This window comes from Furipterus horrens, unplaced genomic scaffold, assembly GCF_987537825.1.
Source record: "Furipterus horrens unplaced genomic scaffold, mFurHor1.1.pri manual_scaffold_7, whole genome shotgun sequence".
Lineage (NCBI taxonomy): Eukaryota > Metazoa > Chordata > Mammalia > Chiroptera > Furipteridae > Furipterus > Furipterus horrens.
The window spans coordinates 49,972,887-49,995,299 of NW_028327177.1; the positions used below are offsets into that span (position 1 = coordinate 49,972,887).

The window sequence follows — 22,413 nt, forward strand, 5'->3', positions numbered from 1 at the left end:
AACATGAAACACTCAGCTGTCACACAGTAACTCATAAGGAAGATAATCAGGTCTAGAAATGATGAGCAGGAAATTATGAAAAAACAAAACACTTACAATGTATCCAAATAAATACCTCTGGACAGAGTTACCTAAATTTAAGACAAAAAGAAATGTCATGGAAATTGTGCAAACATTTTGAACTAAGGGGGTAAAAAGAGGGAAAAGGGCATGAAGATGTGATGAACCCAATGAGAAAACTGAATCCAAGGAACAGAATTTCCCATAGCAGTGTTACAATTATTTCACTCAACAACTATCTATAAAGCATTTGCTACATGTCAGTGTAGATGCTAGAGGTTCAATGATGAACAAAAAATAAAGCATGGATTCTGGAGTCAAACTGCCTGGGTTTGAATCCCAGCTCTGCTGTGTACAAGCTATGAGATTTTGGGTGATTTCTGTGACTGCTCTGTCCCTTATTTGTGCATCTGTAATATAAAAGAACTACCCAATACAGCTGATCAGGACTTTATGTCATGTACTTGCAAATAAAAAACATGTGTCAGTGTTCATTATTACTTTATTATTGTTATTATATAAATTAGATCATTAATTGAAAAACAAAAGAAAGGCACTCAAAGAAAAGATGATCCTAAAAGAAAATGGATAAAATAAATTTAGGCTAGCCCTAGCCACGTAGCTCAGTTTGTTGGAGCACCCATATACCAAAAGTTCGCAGATTTAATCTCCAGTTGGGGTGCGTGTGGGAGGCAACCGATTGATGTTTCTTTCTCCTCGCTCTCTCTCTTTCTCTCCCTTCCTTATTCTCTAAAATCAATAAAATAATTCTCAAGTGAAGACTAACTAACTAAATAGATAGATAGATAGATAGATAGATAAATTTAGTCCAGAAACTTTTACTTGCAGAATACTGGAGTAAACAAACTTTTCCTTATTTCTCCTGCTAAGTACAATAAAAACCCCTGGACATTATATATAAGACAAACACAGGAAGACTGAAGATAGTGAGAAGAGGGTACACTGGCTAGAGATCTTAGAACCTAAGGAACAACACTGTGTTGAGTTCCCTGGGTTTTCTTTTTGCTTCACATACCCAGACTTCAAGTTGAAGAGGCTAACAATACTTTAATGTCAAGAAGCACAGATAAAATGACAAATACCTGCTCTCTCTAGCCAAAGGACCAATAAAGGGGCAACCTAGCAAGACAGAAAACTTTTAGAAAATAACCACTATACTCCAGCCAAAACCTCAAGGGAAAAAAATAATGACCAACCCCACAAGCAAAGGTCAAGTGTGAAGTCTACACTCCTAATCTCTCAAGGCTGTCATGGTGTCAAAAGGTCAAGTAGGAAGCCAGGACTTTTCACTACCAGCTTATAACTAGTCTCTCCTACCCACCATGTTAGTGGAGACAACATGGGGAGCCAGGACTTCCAGCCACACTGGGGAGTAACAGGGTGCCCTCTCTCCCACTACAGTGCGGTTAGAGGAGGCTTAATAGAGAGTCAGAATTTTCACAGTTGCCCAGCGATAATGAAGCAAACTTCCCCTCACTGTAGTGTGAGTGAGGTCTACATCGGAGCAGGAACTCTCACGCCTATCAGCAGTAGTGAGTCTCCTACTCACTGACCACAGAGGCCAGATGGAGAACCTGAACTTATATTTTCACCAGACACTAATGAGGGACACTGTTTTTTCTCCTCCCAGAGTAGTATTAAAGAAAGCTAGCTCAAAAAGAAGGTTTAAATAAAATCCAGAATCTCACACTGTAATATGAAAATGTCCAGGTTTCAACTGAAAACCATTTATCATACCAAGAATAAGAAAGATCTCAAACTGAATGTTGGTTCACAAACTGACCTCCTACACAGAAGGCAAGGGGACACCCAAGAAACAGACCATTCTAGGTTGGTGGGTGGCAGATTTATTAAGCAAGGGAACTTATACACCAGACTTGTTTTTGGTGGCCTCAAGATGAGTAGATCTCCGCACTGCCCACCAGAATCTTAAAAGTTTAGTCTTGATTGGTGCAGCTGGATGGACTGGGCCTCGTTTTTCAGAGGGAAGGGTTGCCAGTTTGATTCATCGTTGGGACACATGCCCGGGTTGCCACCGGGTCACCAGTTGGGGGCTTGTGAGAGGCAACTAATGTTTCTCTCACACACACATCCTGTTAAATAAATAAAATATTTTTTTAAAAAAATAGAATTTACATTGGAGGCCTTAACTGGGTTCAGGCACATGTTTAGTCTAGATGATCTCAACATCATATATTGCTCTGTTGAGGCAGTATCTTTGAAAATAGCACCCAATGTGGAAATAGTGGGCAGTGCATACATTCCAAGGACAGGGGAGGAAGAGAGCCTCTCACTGCCCTGGTCCAGCTTGAGGGTCAACTGCTGATCATGTTATCTCAATTACCTCCTTCTACACAGAATAAATGACAGTCAATATATACCAGCACCAACATAACAAAAAATATTAGAATTTTCTGACCAAGATTTTTAAATAATCATTATACAAATATTTCAATAAATAATTACAAACATGCTTGATGTAAGTAAAAAGTTGCAGCAAAGAAATAGAAGATATAAAGAACCTAAGGGAAATTTTGAGCTGAAAAATACAGTAATAAAACAAAACAAAACAAAAAAGCTCAGTGGATGTTACTGAAAATACAGTAACAACAACAACAACAAAGAGCAGAATGGAAGGGATGGAGGAAAGAATCACTGACCAGAAAATTACCCAATCTGAACAACAGAATGTCAAAGACCTTTGGGACTATAACATAAGAGATAACATTCAAACAACGAAAGTCTGAGAAACAGAGAAAACAAGGCCAAAAAATTCCTTGAAAGAATAGTAACCGAAACATTCCAAATTTGTTAATAATAAATATACAAATTGAAGAAGCTGAGTGAATCCAAAACAGGATACACTCAAAGAAATTAAATGAAGAACTAAGATAAAGAAAAATCCTTGAAAGCAGGTTGAAGCCAGAGAAAAATAATACCTTACCAATAGGGGGAAAACCAATAAATGATTTCCAGAGCAGCACCACAGAGAGAACTAGAATAGTGGCCAGGTAAGTAAAAAGACATGTACCTCTTTCCTGCTCTTTCCCCTAACCCCCCAACACAGACACAGCAGGAGCTGGCCTTAAAGTGGGAGGGAAGAGGAGATATCTGTAAGACAAGTAGTGTTCCTCCTCCTCCAGGACTAGTAGATGATGCCCCTGCTTATGCCTTTAGGGAGGAGAATGGAAGGAATAAGATTTAAACTAAAATTGAGGCTTTTTAGTGAGTTGACTTTTATATTCTTACTTTTCAAAATAAATAAAATGAGTCAGATTTTAACAACTAAAAGTAACTAGAAGGTAATACAATCTTTCCAAGAGTTCATTAAAAAGCAAGACAGGAAAATTTAACAGAATATAGTTAAAGTCATACTTACAGAGACACAAAACCATCTTGTGTTTATACCCCAGTGACTGGTCAGTAAATTTACTGTGCAGGCTCAGACTGGATAGAAGCTCTCCCTGGGCACACAAATACACACACCCATAGAGATACCAGGTTAGAAGAACACAGATTTCCTCCTAATACTACCACTCAACTAGGCACTGCATAAATATTTCTAGTCCTTGCATTGACTTTTGCAGGCACTTACTATTACCCATGATTTTATAGATGAGGCCACACACATTCTGAGTGGCTGGGTAAGGTCCCAAAGTCTTAGAGTCAACTAGTGATCTTAGTGATCTCTCTGGAGTGGGAACCCAGATTTACCTGCCTGTGTGGCCCATGCCTGACTGTCCCCCACCCACCCCCACCCCCACAGTATGCAGCTTTCAATAATTCTCTGCACATCTCAGAAAGCCTCTCTGAAACCCTTCAGGTTGGTCACCCCTCTGTGCCTGAAACACAGGGGCTCCAGTGGCTTTCCCTACTTTTGGCAGCCTTCTTTTGCCCACCTTCATGGAAGTTTTCAAACCCTCCTCTCCCATGTTTCTTCCCACGGTTCACATTGAGCTTTCTGCTTTCAAATGTGCAATAACCCAAGACCCTGAATCCAGTATGTTTGATGTGATAATGGAGAGGAGAGGAGGAAACACTTCTCCAGAAACCCCTGAAGCTGAAAAACAGCCTAGAGCTCAGCCTGAGGGAGGAAGTGGGGTGGATCAACTAGAAAGGATGTTGACCCCCAGAGGTCAGACGAGAGGAGGGGCCCTCTGGCCAGAGGGAAGTGAAAACAGGGAGTGCCTGGAAGAGATTGTTCATGCTTTAAACCCTGGCCAAACTAAATGAGCGAGAGAGGGTGTGCGGGACCTCACTATATATAGCTGGACCTCCAGACTCCCTTGAGGGAAAAAGAGTCCATCTGCCCCCAAAATAGTCTTAGGACCTATTGGTTGGCAACCCACCCAATGATGCAGCCAGGGAACCGCGAAGCGGCGCGGAGCGGAGAAGCGGGGGATATTGCAAGACCCGATAACTCCATTTTCCCCTTTTGGGACTCTCCTGAGGGGTGTTAGTGGAACAGGATGTAAGCCCACTTGGGAAGAGGAAGGCCTCCCTTCCGTTGCAAACATGGACGTCTCAGCCGTTAGTAATGAACTAAGAGAGACTGACTCCCGCCTTCCCACAAGCGCTTAGCCACAGGCCGCGAACGGTGTGAGGGTGCTCCCGGTCTGCGAATTTGTGGAATAGGGCTTTTTTCCTTTGTTGGTCTTTCGGCAGCTGTGTCTCCGTAGGGGGCGCACCTTGAAAGGTCTCTATTGCTGTAATTTTTTAAAGAGAATCTTCTCTGGAAAAGGAGGATTCTAGGTGGACTCCAGTTCCCGCGTTTACATGTCTATGTGCCACTGCCTCCCCTCATGGGGAATTCTGAAGAAGGTCATCCACCTTATGGAGTTTCAGTTACACTACGTTGGGTCTGATAGTGCCCTTTTTGACACAGGGCGTTGTCCTTTTGTCTGTTGGATTAGGAGCCTAGTCTGTATTACTCAATATAGGATAAAGGGAGCTCTCTAGAATCTGGGGGAAGGGAGGTAAGGTTCAAGTGTAGGAAGTCAAGCACCCTTTCAGGCTGAGTAAAACTCAAAGGCTAGGTGAATGGGGCTTTTGTCTCAAGGTGTCAATTTGAATTGATTGGAGAAAAAGTGTTTTCTTAATAAGAATTTTTAAAGTTTAGCTCCTAGCAACTAAGAACAATTAATTCAAACAGGAAGTTCTCAGACTCAGGGCATTGCTAATAACACTTATCTGTGAACTCTAGCATTGATTACAAATTGATAAGAGATACTCTTCCTTGACCTTGAGCTGCTGATACAGGCAAACAAAATTTCCAAATTCTAGAACTTTTACCCCTAAACTAAAAATCCATCTCCAGGTTTGTCGAAAGATCACAAAATTTCCTTTAACCACTAGAAATTTCTGCCACTTCTTCCTCAATATTTTCCATTCTGTGTGGATTTTCCTGTATCACCAGTGCTATGTTTTTCAGACATGCCCCTTGCTCTTGCTCTAACTCCCCCTCCTCCATCTCCTAAATGACTTGATTAAACCCACTCCCATCAGTTGAGTGTCTCATAAATATGTCAAGAGAGCATTGCAGTCTTCCTTCCCTCCTTTCTTCCCACGATGGGGGTTTCAGTGTCCACATGGGCAATCCACCCCATGTCCCCTGGCTGCACAACTCTAGTGACCTTCACCTTCACCCTCTTCAGCAGCCCCACCCCACCCCACCTTGTACATTATCATCACCCTGACCAACTTCATCTCTGAAATCCCCCTCTGATGTATTCTCTTCTCCTCCCAGTTTCTCCCTCCAGTTTTTGTGAAGCCAAACAGGTCTCTCCAGACCTCATTTTCCCCTTATCCATCTCCATTAAACTCCTGAGCCAAAATCTCACTAACCCTCTCTATCCCTTTTGTCTGTCTTCCCCACTGCTCCCAAAGCTCAGCTTTGAAAGAATGCTATAGTCTCATCTCTCTCTTTCAACACTGGAGCGGCTGAGCATACAACCCTGAAGATCAAAACCAATCTATAAAATCCAAGTTCATCTGGCCTTCAACAGTACACTGAGGGCTCTCTTGCTTAGAGATGATCTTCTCAAGTCCTAGAGTCCACCATCTTTTTCTCAGGTAATGTCTCCACTCAGATTTTAGAAAGAAACAGAAGTGATCTTCCTTAGTTTCCTCACTCTCTCACCCTCATCTCCCCCAATCTCAACTCAGAAAGAAGTACCTTTCTCATCCCCACCTGCTTTCCCCATTGGGCTCTTTCCTTCTCCTTCAAGGCCTCAGAGAAGTGTCAGCACTTCCCTGGGGCCTTCTGGATCCATAGTAAGTATTCAATAATGTCAGCTATTAATGTCTTCATCCCATGCCCTTCACACAGAATTCATCACTCTGTTTTCTGCCAGGTAATACTTTTTGTGCTTTATTGCACTGACTACACATTAATGATTATTTACCTGTGTACTGTTCCATCATGTAAATCCACAGGCTCCTTGAGAACAGGGAATGTGCCTTGTGTGTCTTTGGAAGCAATGTAGTGTCTGGCATATAATAGATGCTCAATAAACATTTTATTAAATAAATACATAAATAACTGACTTCTCAGTTCTCAATAACTGTGAAATCAATGTGTCCATCCATTTAATGGCTTCAGTTCAGATCACCTCAAGAGACCAATCACCTTGACTGCAAATCAAGCCAATTAAGTCAGAATCTTTTAGTGGGAGACCAGGCCTCAGTTTTTTTTTTTTCTCCCCAGACTGATTGTACTGTAATGTACAGCTTGCTTTGAGAATCACTGGCTTATGGAAGGTAGTGAGACTCAAAAGACTCAGAATATATCTAACTCTACTATGTTGTATTACAGGAAATGCCTGACCGTAATCTAATAAAAGAGACAAGCAAACAAGAAAAATCCATGAAATATTAAACAATAATGAAGCTGGGGTGAAATCAATGGAGATGCCCAGTTAGTGGGCATTGAGAGAGCAATGGTTTCTCCCTGGCACCAACACTGGGGCTGTACCAGCTCAAGTCAATCAGGTTCTCATCTTTGTCTCCAGATTCCCATTGTTAATCTCCCTGATTCCTCCTTTCAGCCAGCATCAAAATTTCCTAGTGCTATCATACCTATGGTTCTAACTCGAGTATTTACAGGACGTTAGAGAAAAGTTAAGATAATTAAGACAAGTTGGCAGGTGTGGCCGTGTGGGGGTGAAAAGCAGGACAGACATGGCTAGAAGGCAAAAATGACCCCAAACTGTCTAGTCCAGAGGCTCTTCTGAAATTACTCTATGGTTGTTCCTGACCTTGGGATGTTTTAGCTCAAGAACAGTGCCTAGAAAGTCAGTGTTGATAAGGAATCCAGGGTCTGACACTCAAAAGTGTGGTCTGTCAGACTCATCTGGGAATTTTTAGAAATGCATAATCTTGGCCCTACTAAGAATTTTTTTTAGCAAGATCCCCTAGATGATACATTTGCACATACAAGTTTGAGAAGTACATTTCTAGACCAGAATCTGAGGCAGCCCTGCTAAAGTGGCATGAGATTCAGCCTTTCTAACAGCCTCTCATGCAATTCAAATGCTGCTGGTCCCAGCATGCCCCACATTGATATTTCCCTCTGACAAAGGAATTAGTAATCATCTCTACTTCCTGCTCTATTCCTGGTTGTCTGTTATAAATCCCTGTGTTTCAAGTAAGAAGAAAATCAGTTCAATGGGGTGTGAACAGTAAATAACTTGCATTCACACATATAACTGAAGAGTTCAGAGGTATGGCCACTTCCCAGGAACCTTGATTCACAGGCCCACAGTGATGGCTTCATGCCCATGCTCCACTAGGTGGCCTCCAGGATCTCCCCTTCCTGAGCACAATTCCTGAGGTTGAGAAGAGCAGCAAGTAGGATTCCTTCCTATCATTTATTACAGTTCGGGCATAGTATGGCAGTCAGCTTTATTCATTTAAGTCATAAGTGGTATGCTGAACTTCTGTTTATGAGGAAGCCTAGACTTCTCCCCAGTAGACACACTCTCCACCCTCTTCCCTGTGGCAGCATCCACAGGCTCCCTCTTCTCTAATTTTGTTGTTAGGTTTGACCAATGAGAGGCGCTATCAGAAAGTCAGGAGAGCAACAGGTTTTTCTCCCACGGTCCATTTTTCTGGCCCCATTCTCCAGGACCACAGTTGGTAGAAGCAGCTTCATTCTGCTGCTCAAGGCCATAGCCCCCAGCTGGCAGGACCCCTCAAACTACTACACTGGATTCCAGTTACTGCCTCTTCCAATTCCCAATCATGACTGATGACGCTCTTAACTACTGGCTGATTTAGGATGACTCCAGTCCCTCCACATATTTCCTTGTAAAAGGTCTGTTTATTCCTTGATCTTTCTTTATTCACCTGTTTTAAGTATAGCATGTTTCCTGTGGGACACTGACAGACACAAGCTTATTTAATATTGCATAAGCTTTATTTTAAACAAGCTTTACTACAAACTTTAAAGATGTCAATAACTAAGAACTTTAGAAACAATGGTCTGAAATCGAAAAGATACACAATAAATGTTAGTTAAATGTTTAAAACTAGCTGGAATGAGATGCTTTTTGAAGAAAAAAGTGCTTTCTACTGCGGCTCATTAATTTTCACTTTATAAAAACAATCAAACTTATAATCTATAAGTAGTGAACATATGTCTATATAAATGAAAAATTATATACTTCATATATATTTAAGCAGAGAACATTTTTGCATTTCCTTCTTTGAGATGTTAACAATTTTAGCAATCGTTCTTACTGGAATGAATGTTCATGCTGAGAAAGATAGAAAAGTTTCATCTATTTTGACAGTTGCAGTAATACGATTACATAATAAACTGGCTACAGAACTCAGAGGACAGAGTTCAAGCCAGCATCGCAACTGAGCTGTCCGGAGAATACAGCTGGCTCCGACCTGGAGGTTCCGGGAGAGGGCAGCGCCTCGGTAAGTAAGCAGAGTGCTACTGGTCGTCAGGAGTCCCGGTATTGCGGGGGTCCGTGAGCTGGAGGCCGAGCCCCCGTGCATGGGGCCGGCGGGAGGCTCCGGGTGCCCCGTGTAGTCAGAGGGGTATAGAGACCAGCTGCAAGACAGTCCCCGGACATCGACGCGAAGAAGGAGGCAGGCTCCTCATGGTCCAGGAGAATTCGTCTGCCGTGGGCACAAGCAGCGGTTGAGCGCCGGTGCGCCCAGGCCCTGACAGTCGCGGTAGTGGCCACTCCTGGGCAGGGACAGAAGTGGCAGGCCCGTGGGAAAGTCCTAATCCGAAAAAGCGCATGCCTAGGCGGTCCATGGCCAAAGGGCCGCCCGTGTCTTGGGATAGGGGTGTGGGAGGAGCAGGAGCAGTCCGGGTCGCAGGTCTCATCCTGCAGGTGTCCAGCGTAGCGCCACCTCCCCTAAGAAGACCGCTCTGCTGGTGCTGGCCTAGCTAGGGATCGAGTGGCTTTCCAACTCTCAGAGCTGGGACATCTCACAAACTGGCCGGAAGCCCGCAAAGCGGCGCCCTGCACATTTTAGCATTCCAAATCAAGACAGTGTGATGGTGGAGGTTAATATTAACCATTACGCCAGAATAGAAACACCAGGGGCCCCATCAGCCAATGATTACTGGGCAGATTTCACTACCTGGACTGAATCAGCCTGTGATATAGAGTTCTGGAAGTGCCAAGGAGGCATCCTGGCACGCCAACACCTGCCTGGGTAAGGTGGACAACTAAGGTGCAGTCTCCAGGAGAGAGTACCACCTGTGGAGTTTTCTATTATCCTCTGCTGGGCTGCTATCACCCAGAGGTAGGATACAAAAGAACTGGTCTTGTAAAAGATGGCATCTCAAATGTGCAGTTTCTGCCCCTTTTTGTCACTGGTGGAAAAAAAAAAAATGTGTTCCCTACTGAGTCATCTAATTTTAAGTGTGGTATTCTTTGTTCATGTGCACGAACTCAGTACTTGCATAAGTCTCAATACTTTTAACTGTACCTGAAAGGATTAAGAAAAACAAAACTTACATTGGACTGGAAATTGGACAAGTAAGACTGAACCCACGGAAGAGTGCAGAGAACCACCAACAAAGTAAATAGAGGTTCATCTAGGAATATAAGACCGCCAAATATATACTGTTATCTGAAAATGCAAGCTGCAGAATAGTAGGAAAAAATGTGGTCCCACTGTGGGGGGTGGGGAAGAGAGAAAATTCTCCATGACTTTATGATTGTAGATGCAGAGAAAACGTGTGGAAGGAAAAACAAGATTTGTAAGCAGTCAGTAGCTCTTAAGTTCAGACTGGAGGGTGGGGAGGGGATAATTTAGTTTTCCCTTAATGTGCTGCTTAAATTTTTATGAAAAAAAAGGAAATAAAAAACAGTAAAGCTATTTATGAAGACAAATCGTTTTATATTAGTAAGATGAAAATAAAGTCTGACCATTTTATTCCTTCTTTAAACAAAGAGCAAACTCCCTCAACTTTAAAACACTGGAAAAATAAGAAGCTTGAACTCTTCAACATAAGAGGTCACCATCTACCGCTTTTCTAACACAAACTTTACGGGGTGGGGGGAGAGGGAGAGAGAGAGAGAGAGAGAGAGAGAGAGAGAGAGAGAGAGCGCTCAACACTGCAGTCCCTCTCGCTTAAAATTCTAAAACTGCACGTTTTTTCTGAATGGTGGTGTTGAGTGCATTTCCAGCTCCATCAATGACGAACAGTTTTCTCTGTAGTAGGTCACTTGATTTCTTACCTTAGAAACGGAGAAATCAACTCTTCTTTAAAGCTTGGAGTAAGAACATTCCCGAGTTCTGTCTTTTAGAGAGGTTTGCCTGATTAGACAATACCTTTCAAAATCTTTCCCAAGGCTTTAAAATCTCGTGTTCTTTATTATTTATACCTGAAGATGGTTAACAATTTAACCTTGAGTCTTTTTGTATAATTTCATCTGCACTCAAGACAATACTGCAGTTGAGTGAACTGTTTGCCCTCGGTGAAAGCCCCTGCCAGCGAGTTCTTAAGAAGTAGATTCACTGACCCGCCAATGCGGATTTTCCCGGAGTCCGGCTTCTCACTTGCACAGGCCCTCTCCTCCTACATCACCCTGGGTTCTCTTTGCCTCCGCCCCTCATCCTCCGTCTCTACCCGCCTTGGGTGCTGCTCTGCGTTCTGCCAGGCTGAGTCCCCACACCAACCGCTGGTGCTCCGCCTCAGCCACACCTCGAAGACTCGAAATGCTAGACTCGCCCTAGACCCCGCCCGCGGCCCTGGCCAGCGACCAGCCGCTTGCCCCCACCTCGCCCTTCACCTTCAAGTCCCCGAGGGGACTCGGCGACTCACCCCAGGGGCAGAGGCGCAGCCCGACAAACACCGCAGGCAGCTCACTCCGGGTCCGGCCTGGGTAGTCACTGGCGTACCCCGCATGCGGGGGGAGGGGTTGGGGAGCGAGGGAGGGTGATTCCCCGAAGGCCGCTCGAGTCTCTCAGGCCTGAATCCTGCTACCGGCGTTTCTGGCCAGCCCCAGCTTACAGCGGAGCCCCTGGGCAGCGAGGACATTTCTACACCAACGTGGCCGCAGCCAAGAACGCAGGCGCCGAGCATCGCGACGCGCTGCCACAGGTTCCCGAGAGCCCAACCTATAGTTATAGGGCTCAATTTACCCCTCAGCAGAAAATAATCCTCCGAGACCCAAATCCCCTCCCCTCCTCCGAGGAAAGTCCGTCCCGGATGTCACGTTTGGACCTTCTCAAGTCTCCGAGCGGCTTGCAGGCTCCTGAACAAGTTCGAAATGGAAACCTTGCTCTCTAACCTCTGGAGTCAGATTCGTTTTGGGCCACTATACGGGCGCCGGGCTGCCACCGAATGCCTCCAAGCAAGCACACGATGTCGTAGTCTTTTCGTCCTGTTTATCCGGGTGGCCACGCGGGTGCTGGTTGCGCTGGTGGCCGTCCCCTCCTTGACCCACTTACAGCTTAAAAAAAAAAAATTACACCAAACGTTAAGATCTTTTACCTTCTAAGTTAAAAGCACTGCAAAGTGTTAAAATGTTCCTCTAAATTAATGGCAGCTGGAGTGCGGGTACCTAGCGATGGGATCGCTGCGCCTTGGGCTTGCAGCGCCTCTTCCGCTCGGAAATGCCCTCGAAGGAGGAAATTGCCACCGTCTCCCCTGGACCTAAAAGGGCCCCGGACGCAGAGGTGGGGGTGGGTGGAAACCGACCTCCGAGCTTAGTGTTTGCCCTTAACATGATTTTATTTTTTGTTTGTGTGAAGCCTTAGGGATACTACTTCTTTTTTCCTAGTGGGTGTAAAAAAGTGAATTTAAAATTTCAACCATGGTAGTAAGCAGTCCCTATTGTTTGGGGTTAATTGAAATGCTGTTAAAATATCTCCATATAACCCGTGTATCAGTATTGCATATGCTCCCCGACCCTCTGCTGGGGGGAAAAAAAAGAACGCATCAAAAAATACCCACATTCGCAGAATAGAGGAGGAGTGTGCCCTGGGAAGGATGGGAGCATCAATATCTTCACCTTTTCACAGGGGAGTAAAGACTTCCAGACTTTGCAATGGATTTTTTTAAAAGGGTGTTTAATCTTAGTACTTTAAAAGGCAATGATAATCAATAGAAGAAATGGAAATAGGATTTAACTACAGTTCGGTAGATAGAGGAGCAGAGGAAATGATGAGTTATTATAGCAAGAAGTCAATGTTAAAAAGCGATAAACATAGAATTAGCTATTCAGGCATATTAATTAACTGCCAGAGGAAGAAAGTTGTTAATGTAGGTAACAACCAAAAGAACTTAAAAAAAAAAAAAAAGTACTGACTGATATGGGGAACTAGGCTGGAGGTGGGATGGACTGACTCATCCTACAACTCTTAGTTTATATTACAAGCCCATCTGCAATGTTGCCTTTACTGTATGTGCATCACTTAAATTTTTAATTATTTTGAAATGAATAAATTTAAAACCTATACACTTTGTATATCTACTATCTTTTTACTGAAACTACAATCTTGACTTTTTATTTCTCTTTCCTACAATTTCACTAAGCCCTTTTCAGTTTAATATTCTTGGTGTGTGTGCGTGTGTGTGTGCGCACCAGCAATTCCTACTGTTGTTTTCAAATATCCAAATGGATTTCTTAAAGTAAGCAGAAGAACCCACTACATAGGGAACAACTCTAAAATTGTTCCTCCATTTTCTAGATGTCTTAGTGTTATAGTTGTTATTTTTATCCTATCTACTATTGTCCGAGGGAAATAACTTTTGAGGTATGATTCAAAAACCTGAGCATTAAGTTTCAGTGTTACTTGGAACTTCTGGAAGCTACAAATGATTTCTTAACTTGCTTTCCTCCCCCATTCCATGTTGCTTATTCGGCCTCAAGAATTCCAACTCTGTTCATTCCTAAAAAAATAGTAAATCACATGAAAATGTGATTCAGGATTTCAGAAACTATGATTGGTGGGAAAAAGGGCTGGACTGAAAATATAGTATTAACAGACTTGAAATTGCATTCAGTTTCTCCCAATTAACTGTCCCTGTATAAAAACCTTGAGATTTTAATGTAAAAGGGGATTTCATATAAATTGAGGCATTTTACATGAAGTTCTTCTTTAAGTTAAAATTATTTCTAGTCTTATTTCATAATCAAAGAAATTGAGCTGTCCAAAGCATAGGGTAAAGCAGAGATGATTTGTATTTCCTGCTTTATGGACAATTTTACAAGGCTATAAAATTCTCAATTAACTAATCAAAGTACTAGGCGAGGCCGGTTTTTGTTGTCTTCTCTTTCCCAATGGAATAATGAAATTAATTTCCCCAAGTCTGCTGAGATACACAGAGATATGTGAAATTGAAGGGGAGAGAGAGGAGAGCATTTTCTGTGGTACTGAAGCAATCCTTTAAACACAGTCTCTTCTCTTTTAATTCTTACAACCATCCAGTGAGAGTCATGGCTTTTATCATCCCTACTTTTTACAGAGGAGCAGACTGTATAGAAAAAGATGAGTGATTTCTCCAAACTCACAAAGTTAAATTGCTGAGCCAAATGAACTTGACTTAAAATGCAGTGACTGTTCTTCTTTTGAAACAGTGCCCTGTGGCATTATTCAGCCATTCTCACCTGTTTGCTCCAATTCTTTTGCTAAGTTTGATGTTCTGACACATTATAAAAGAGAAAGAAGTAATAATCCCTGGCGACTGTCTCAAATAGAAGAGGGCAAAGCAGGAACTCCTGATTCCTTTTATTCCTTTAGGGGTCACTGATAGGCAAGAGAGGTACCAACCACTAAGCAAGTTACTCAAGTCAATTTTCTGAGCACTTTTACCAGGTTCCTGGTCAGGTGATACAAAGTGAAAACAGACCCTCCTCACATCAGTTTTCTGTCACCAGAGGAATGAGGCAGACCAGAAAACTGTTCAGCTAATTGCAAACTTACCAGGATTCTTTTCCCTGTCTATCAACAGATCAAGTATATGGGAGGGCACTAATTCCCAGGAGAGTGGGCATTGGCCATGATCTTGGGGAAAAAAACAAAAAAACTGGGTCAACAACACATCTACTGCCATTTATTTATGTTTATCAGAGTCTGCATAGAATGTGACTTTACAAATCATCTTTCTGAGCAACAGCAGTATTGAAAATATTTGCTATGAATTTGACTTTGTCAAAGTGTTTAAAACTTTGGCTAAAGTGGGAACAAAATCCTCAGAGCTAAAATGTTTTCAGTAATAATAAGATTAAAGAAACAAATTTTTTTTAGTCAGCCAAATTGTTGTTTGGACCTGAGCTGCTGAGAAAGTCGACATTCAGGAACATTATTATTGTTACAGCAACAACTTATTTAACACTTGCTGTGTACTAGTACTAAGAAATTTTGTAGTGTACTAAAGAATATTGTTTTACTATCTAAATACTATTTTATACCGCATTAAGAATTTTTAACATCCAGTATTTTGAATAAAGTTGGGAGAATTGCCAGTGGTGAGGGTTCTGTGTGTTGGGGGGTGGGGGTGGGGAGATGGGGCAAATTGAATTGTTGATTCACACAAAGTTACCTAATAATTTAGAAGAACACGCACAGCTGCTTTCTCCTTAGAAGGAAGGTAGGAATAGGAACAAATGCTACCGGAAGAAAGCTCGATCTACCCCTAGGCTTATCTATCATGCGGAGAAACAGGAGCCTAACTTTCCTTGTCCTATTACAGATGGAGATGGGTAGGGACATAAATACCAGGTGGATATTCTGGACTCAAAAGGAAGCACTTTGCAAGCTGGGAGAATAAATCTATGCTGAAATAATGGGTGTAAAGTCTCTCTCCCTGTCCAGAATTGTCAAAACTGATCAAAGGAGAAAGGGGGCAGGAAGGGTATGTTGAACAACTACTATGCGACAGGTATAGTTCTGAAAATTCAAAACAAAATGAAATGGACATTTAAAAACATTAGATGGAGATGACCTATTTTGGTTCGTAGTATCCCAATCATTTACTCTGAATTCTTTTTGCTTATATGTGCTTTTCCTGATATCAGCACAAATTTAAAAAGGAAGCTGATGTGTTTTGTAGTGTGATTCAAATTAAAGGTACAGTAATATTCAGAGATAAAAATAAAAGGTACAGTTTCATTGTGATATCATCTCTTAGCAGCTTGTATAAGTAAGTTACAAGGTTTTTTTGTAATTTATCACACCCACCCCGGTAACTTTAACAGAGAAGTAGTCAGTGTGTCAGTGGGAAGGAAAACACCCTCTTATTTACTGTTCTGTGTCCCTCAAAGGTGTGTAGACTTTATGCTAGCATGGAGTAAGGATATCTCAGCCCTTGAAAGGGCTCAATTTCCACCTGCTGCCACACTAGTAAAGTATATCTGAGATGTAGAGATCATAGGGGGAGCAATGTATCCTTTATGCATTTGTTTCCTAAATAAAACCATTAAAAATGAGACAAGTTTAATACTTAAAAATCTCTAGCTGGTATCTGTGGTCACTTCATATGAGTCTGCTTGAGAAAAGAGGGGTCCATGCATTTGATGATGTCACAGAGTCAGCTAACCTGAGCCCAAGTTTTACATTCTGGTTTTCACTTTAAAACTATATTGGTGTCTCTGACAGCCCCCAAAGCCCTTTTCCATCAGTGCCCACATTCTTTAACTCTAAAAATAAAAGAGGGTTATTTAAGAACAATTGTTTCAATAATCTGTTGCTATATAACAAAACACCTCAAAATTTAGGCTTACAAGAACCATCATTTCTTTCTTTAATTTCTCCCACCTGTGACTTGCCTGAACTCATCTGGGCATTTATTCTTCTGGCCTCTCTTGAGTTCCAATCATATGGTGGCAGGTGGGCAGGCAACAGGTGGGAGTCAGCTGTCAGGAAGATTGAGCCCTCTCTTTTCAGGAAGTCACAGGGCCTCTCATCTGCAGTGGTCTCTCCACATGGTCTCCCCACTTTGGTAACAGGACCTTTTACACAGTAGCTCAGGGCTCCCAGGAGTACAAGAAATGGAATCTGCCTAGCCTTCCTAAGGGTTGGGCCTGGAGCTGGCACAGCATCACTCCTATTGCATTCTATTGGGTTAGAGTACCAAGTCCAACCCAGATTCAGTGGGGGAGGAGTTTATACAAGAATGTAAACACCCAAGGTACAGTTCATGAGGCCAACCTTGGAGACTAGCTACCACTACTACCACAATTACACAAAGGAAAAGACCACATATTCATTTTGGCAGAGCATCATGGGTTTCCTTTACACTTAGAGAGAAGGTCATACCACTCCCCATGTTCCTAAATTCCCATGTCTCAAAAAGGGAGAACTGAGTAACACGAGAGTTCTTGAGCTATCCCTTTGTTTTTAAATATAGGGAAATTGCCTTTTTGTTTTGATATTTGGGTGCCATGCTTCCCAACAAACCTTTACCATTAGGACTTCTAAATCTGGGGGCTTCAGGTTCCTGTAACCCTTGAATGAGTTACAAGGGGTCACGAATTGCTTAAAATTAATAAAATATTATATATGTACATGTGTGCATGCTTCTGGGGAAGAGATTCCTAGCTTCCTTCTATCATATAAAGTGAATTCAAATAAGCAAGACATCTAAGAGCGCTCAGAACTCAGCAAGAGCTGCCCTGGATTTTTACCCCATGACATACTTCTAAAGTATTTCAGAAGTGAGGATGGGGAGGAAAGCAATGTTGTTTTTTATGTGTTTGTTTCCAAAGTAAAACAAAAGCAATCACATTAGCTGGAAACTGAGATCACTTCATCTGAGTCTGAGCAAAGAGAAGGAATGAGCTGAATGCTTCTGACCCCTTCCCCCAAGATTATTGGGAAGACTAATTTGTCCTCTCTTGGGGTGAAAGACATTGGAAATGCCTAAATTTTTGGCTATTATTTTCCCATCTGTATCTAGTGAGTACTTAAGAATGTAACTTAACAGGACTTTTGATTCTTCCTTCTGAGCACTCTTTCTTTTTTCTTTTCCCTATTTATTTTGTTTAGAGGTAGCAGCCAAGGGTACAACTAGATCTCCTAGGGCCAACCAAGTATGCCCCAAAATGCCCCGTGTGATCTGATCTGGTGACTCAGCCTTGAACATGAGCAAGTGAGGCTTCTTGAGACATGCTGGGGTAAGAACTCAGGCTGGGAATGTAACTCTCTGGGGTCAGAGAACAGGAATGTGGAAAAGTAGAGCACTAGAGCCCCCCACCACACCCAAATAGACTTGCCTTTCCGTCCTGAAACTTACTGTCCTGAATATTCTTAGCATCCAAGTATGTTTTCTACAAAACATACACCCTATAATTTCTCAAGAGAATCTAGCCAACCATTTCAGCTGAGTATCCCTCTTTAACATAAATGCTTTAAGCTATCCTTTTACTCCTTATTTTTAGCTATAGAAATGTACCAGTATGGAAAATATAGTTTCTCATCAACAGGACGCAAGTTCTCCCAGTGCCCACGCATACACCCTGGCACCGTTTAGTGAACAAATGTTGTTAGAACTTACCACACCAAGTGTTCACCATATTATGTGGCAGGTGAGGGCCTAGTCATCTTTCCTCACTCACAAAATAGGGAGAGTAGCTCCTAAGCTCACAGGATTGATCAGATTAAACTCAGTACAAAATGGCATTGACAAATCATCTTGCACATAAAGTGCCCATTACAAGTCACCTGTTTCCATTTATGTCTCAATCTGCACAATGTAATGGAAAGGGACACTGCAATTTGTGCTGCAGCACATAGCAGGGCTTAACCCCTACTTCACAACCCTGTGACTCAGTTTCTTCCCTAAAATGGCAGGACAGTGATGTCTTAAGGCTGTAGCTTTAGTTGGATTTGTAAAGCATGCTACATACAAGTCACCCCTGGATTCTTCCAAAGTTTATAGCAGGTGTCAAGAAATACAATCAGCCACATATGAAGTTAACCTGTAATACCAAAATATCCTAACAAAATTATAGATGCTAAGGTTCATTAGAAGTTAAGGTTAAAATGCACATTTTATTTCTGTGAATCCTGGAAATTATTTTCAATTCTGTAACACTACTTCCCAAGGTGTAGACATATGAGGATTATTAAAGGCAAGTTCATTGTTGGGAGGGAATATAAACACTATTGATGAAATACAAATGACAAGAAAAAGAACAACCAAAAGTCTCTTTAAGCAGGTCTCAATATTCAACAACTAGAAAACCAAAATTTTTTGACCATTATCTTCTGGTAAAAGTGATACAGTAAAATTGAATGTATTTAAAGTGTTAAGATTAACCATTACTCTTTAATTATGGTCCCTTCAAACAGGCTCATTCATGAGGATTTTTTTCCTAGCAAAAACTATTACATCAGACTTGGATATCCTAATGTTCACTGAAGCCACTTAGGTCTACTATTTTAAGAAAAGGAGAAATTTACAAGAACTATGTGTTAAATGTTACCATTAAAACGTCTAATTCTATTAATACTTAACATCAGTCTCAAAAATGGTGTTTGTGACAGAGACACTAGCAAAGTGAAAAAGTAGAATTCCAGGTTTTATTTTATTTTTTTAAGATTGAAAAATCACACCCAAGACAATATTTCTTTGATCAATAAATTTTCAGAAAAGGGAGCAAGTTGTTCTGGGACATTCAAAACTGGTAAACTTGAACTTGGAAATGGGGTTTTGACAATGACACTAGGAAACAAGTATCTAAACAAATCTTAAAACAAAACCTCACATTTTTCTCCCCCCCAACTGTTCAAGTGGCAGACAAAATAAATTACCATAAATTATATGCCAAGACAACTTAAAAACAAAACAAAACAAAATGAGGCTAAGGATTTCCTTAGCTTCTCTGGGAATTGTGTAACACTGTGCTTCTGGCCTGCAGGCTGGGTTGAATTGGGAACCTGTCAAACATCAGGATAATTGCAGTAATATACCGCAGAACTGGCATCAGACACCACGGAAGAAATGGCCCCATGGCTGTCAGGGAGATTCACACTGGAGTCATGTCCCTGGTAAGGGAGACCCATCTCGGGCTTGCACACATAGTGCAGATACTGTTCAAATTCCGCGTGGTCCACCTCCCCGAGGAGCTCAGCGTGCTGGCTGGGGTCAGTGCCGTCACGGCAGGACAATGCCTCGGGAGGGGGCGACGGCTGCCCGGGGCCCGGAGGGTGCTGCTGGGGCTGCATCTGGAAGCCGCGCCCGCCACCGGCCGCGGGCGAGCCCATCGCGCCGTAGTACATGTGCAGGGCACTGGGCGGCGCCAGGAGGCCCGGCATTGCGGGGCCGGCGGGCTCGGGACCGAGCCTGGAGTGTATAGGGACGGCTGGAGGCTCCGGGGGCGCCGGGTAGTCAGAGGCCTGGGCGTAGCTGTAGGGGCCGGCAGCTGGGCAGTCCCCGGGCACCTGCGCGGCGAAGAAGGCCGGATCCGGATCCACACCGTCCAGGGGTGACGTGTCGGGCGTGGGTAGCGGATAGCCGTCGAGCTGGGGCGCGCCCAGGCCCTGGCAGTCGCGGTAGTGGCCACCCATGTGTGGGGGCAGCAGCGGCGGGCCCGCGGGGAAGCCCTGGTCTGGGAAAGGCAAGGCCAGGCCATCCATGGCCACGCGGCCCCCCTCGGGGCCCAGCGCGGCAGCCTGTGGCTCGGCGAGGCCGTGCAGGAAGCCGCCCTCCACCCTCTTCAGCCTCTTCACCTGCTTTCGCCGCCGCGGCCGGTACTTGTAGTTTGGGTGGTCCTGCATGTGCTGCACGCGCAGCCGCTCGGCTTCCTCCACGAAGGGCCGCTTCTCCGACAGAGTCAGTGCTTTCCACGACTTGCCTGCATGGCCGTGGGAAGATGGAGAGGGGCGGGGGGCTTACTATCTGAGCTCTGGCTCTCAGGCCCCACCTCTCCCCTCCGACCTTGAATTGTGCAACTAGAGGGAGTAAGGGGTCAACTTAAAAAGTGAAAGTATACGGAGACGGAGTCCGAGCACTTGAGGAACACAGGAGATCTAGAATCTTTTAAGGGCATCACTCCCTGCCTTTAGTCTCCTAGAAGAGGCTTTCCCTCTCACCCACTCCCGGTCGTTCGAAGAACTAAAAAAGTCCCCTACCCTGGAAAGGAGTCGGGAAACTGGCACGGCCAACCCAACGTCACGCCAGCAGTGCCCTCGCCACCACTGAGACGCCCAGGAAGCCGCCTTCCAAGGGCTCTTGTACCCGTGCCCCCGGCCACCCAAGTCAGTCGGGCACCTATGACCGAGGCTAAAAACGCCTGTTTGGAGAGTCGGAGGAGCTGGTAAGTAGGAGGGTAACGGAGGGCCCCAAGGAAGGGCGTAGCGGTCGCACACCGTTGGCCTTGGGAGCAATACCCGCACCCTTTTAGGCTCTGGCAACCGGCTCCGTGATTCGCACTACTCTGGGTCTGGAGCTCGGACTCACCCAACATCTTGCTCAACTCGGCGTTGTGCAGGTCCGGGTTCTGCTGCGCGAGGCGCTTGCGCTCGTCCTTAGCCCACACCATGAAGGCATTCATCGGCCGCCGAATGCGAGACTCGCCCTTTCCCCGGCCAGTGGCCCCGGCCGGCGCCCCGCTGCTAGCTGCCGCCTCGCCCTTCACCTTCATGTCCCCTAGGGGACTCAGCGACTCGGCCCAGGGGCAGGAGCCCAGCCCGGCCATCACCGCGGGCAGCGCGCTCCGGGTCTGGCTCTGGTCGTCACTGGCGTATCCCGCATCCGGGCTGCTCATGGCTCTCCAGACCTGCCCCGCACCCCACAACCCTAGGCCGGACCCGCCGCCTCCCCCGACCTGGGGGGAGGGGGTGAGGAGTGAGGGAGAGAGATGCCAAGCGGGCCGATCGTTTGTCTCTCGGGACCAAACCCGCCACCGGAGTTTCAGGCCAGTCCCAGCCCACCGCGTGGCAGCGCCCCCGTCGGTCTAGTGACACTGAGGACACCTCTGGGCCGCGGGGCCTTTTCTGCACCACTTCGGCCAATAGAGCAGTGGGGGCGGTCCGGGCCAGAGTAGTTAGGCCCACGCCCAGCCCGTCGTCGGAGTCCCCAGTCCAAGCTCTACCCGACGCCGCCCTTTTTCCCTCCCCTGTCCCCGCACCCAAGGCTACACCTGCCCGCGCGAAAACTTGGCTGGAGCCGGACTCCGGCGCCACGTCCTCTCGGACCCGGGAAGGAGAACTCCTGAGAAACCTTCCGGGGTGCTGGATAGAAGTAATTGGGTATGGTAGTTGGGATCAACACACTAAGCATCCACCCTGTTACAGGAGCTAAAGGTGTGTCAGTAATGGGTAATTTAGTTTCGGCCAAGGAACACCACTGGTTCAATATTTTATTGAATGCAGTAGATACTGTTGATAATAAATAAAAGATTCTCTCCCCAAAAGACTCAACTTGCTTGTTGTATTATAGTCAAAATGCTATGTCCGAGGTAAATTTTAATTTCTAAAACAAGGTTAAATATGGAAGGAATGACATTCTGTAGCCAATATCCCGTCATCCTGTAGAATTTAAAGCTTTTGTGCACATGAACCAACCATTGGAAACTTGTACATGAATGCATAGTAAACATAAAGTTTTCTCATATGTGCTCAATAAAATAAGCAAGATTTCTAAAATGTGATTAAAAACAGCAGCAATACAACTGTAATAGAAAAACAATAAAAAACAACAGCAACAATATTTATCTAAATGCCCATCTATTAGAGGAAAGACAGCAATCCTTTTGAGCAGCAAAATAACTAGCTTTTTAGGAGCAGTTTAAGGTGGATATACTAGTAGATATTAGGGACTCTATATGCTTCTTCAAGATGAAATGAAAATCTGAGTAACTTTTAAACTTGTGCTTAAATCTGAGAAAACTTTTCATATGTGGCACAGCA

General features: G+C 44.1%; 1 protein-coding gene across 1 annotated transcript; it reads right to left on the reverse strand.

Moving 5' to 3' along the window:
- Positions 1–19,069: 19,069 nt before the first annotated feature.
- SOX17 (SRY-box transcription factor 17) lies at positions 19,070–21,492 on the reverse strand. The gene is made up of 2 exons (XM_090282858.1): positions 20,963–21,492; positions 19,070–20,357 (listed from the first exon to the last, which is right to left on the reverse strand). The coding sequence occupies exons 1-2, from the start codon at positions 21,267–21,269 to the stop codon at positions 19,444–19,446; spliced, it is 1,221 nt and encodes a 406-aa protein (XP_090138984.1). The 5' UTR covers positions 21,270–21,492; the 3' UTR covers positions 19,070–19,443.
- Positions 21,493–22,413: the final 921 nt, after the last annotated feature.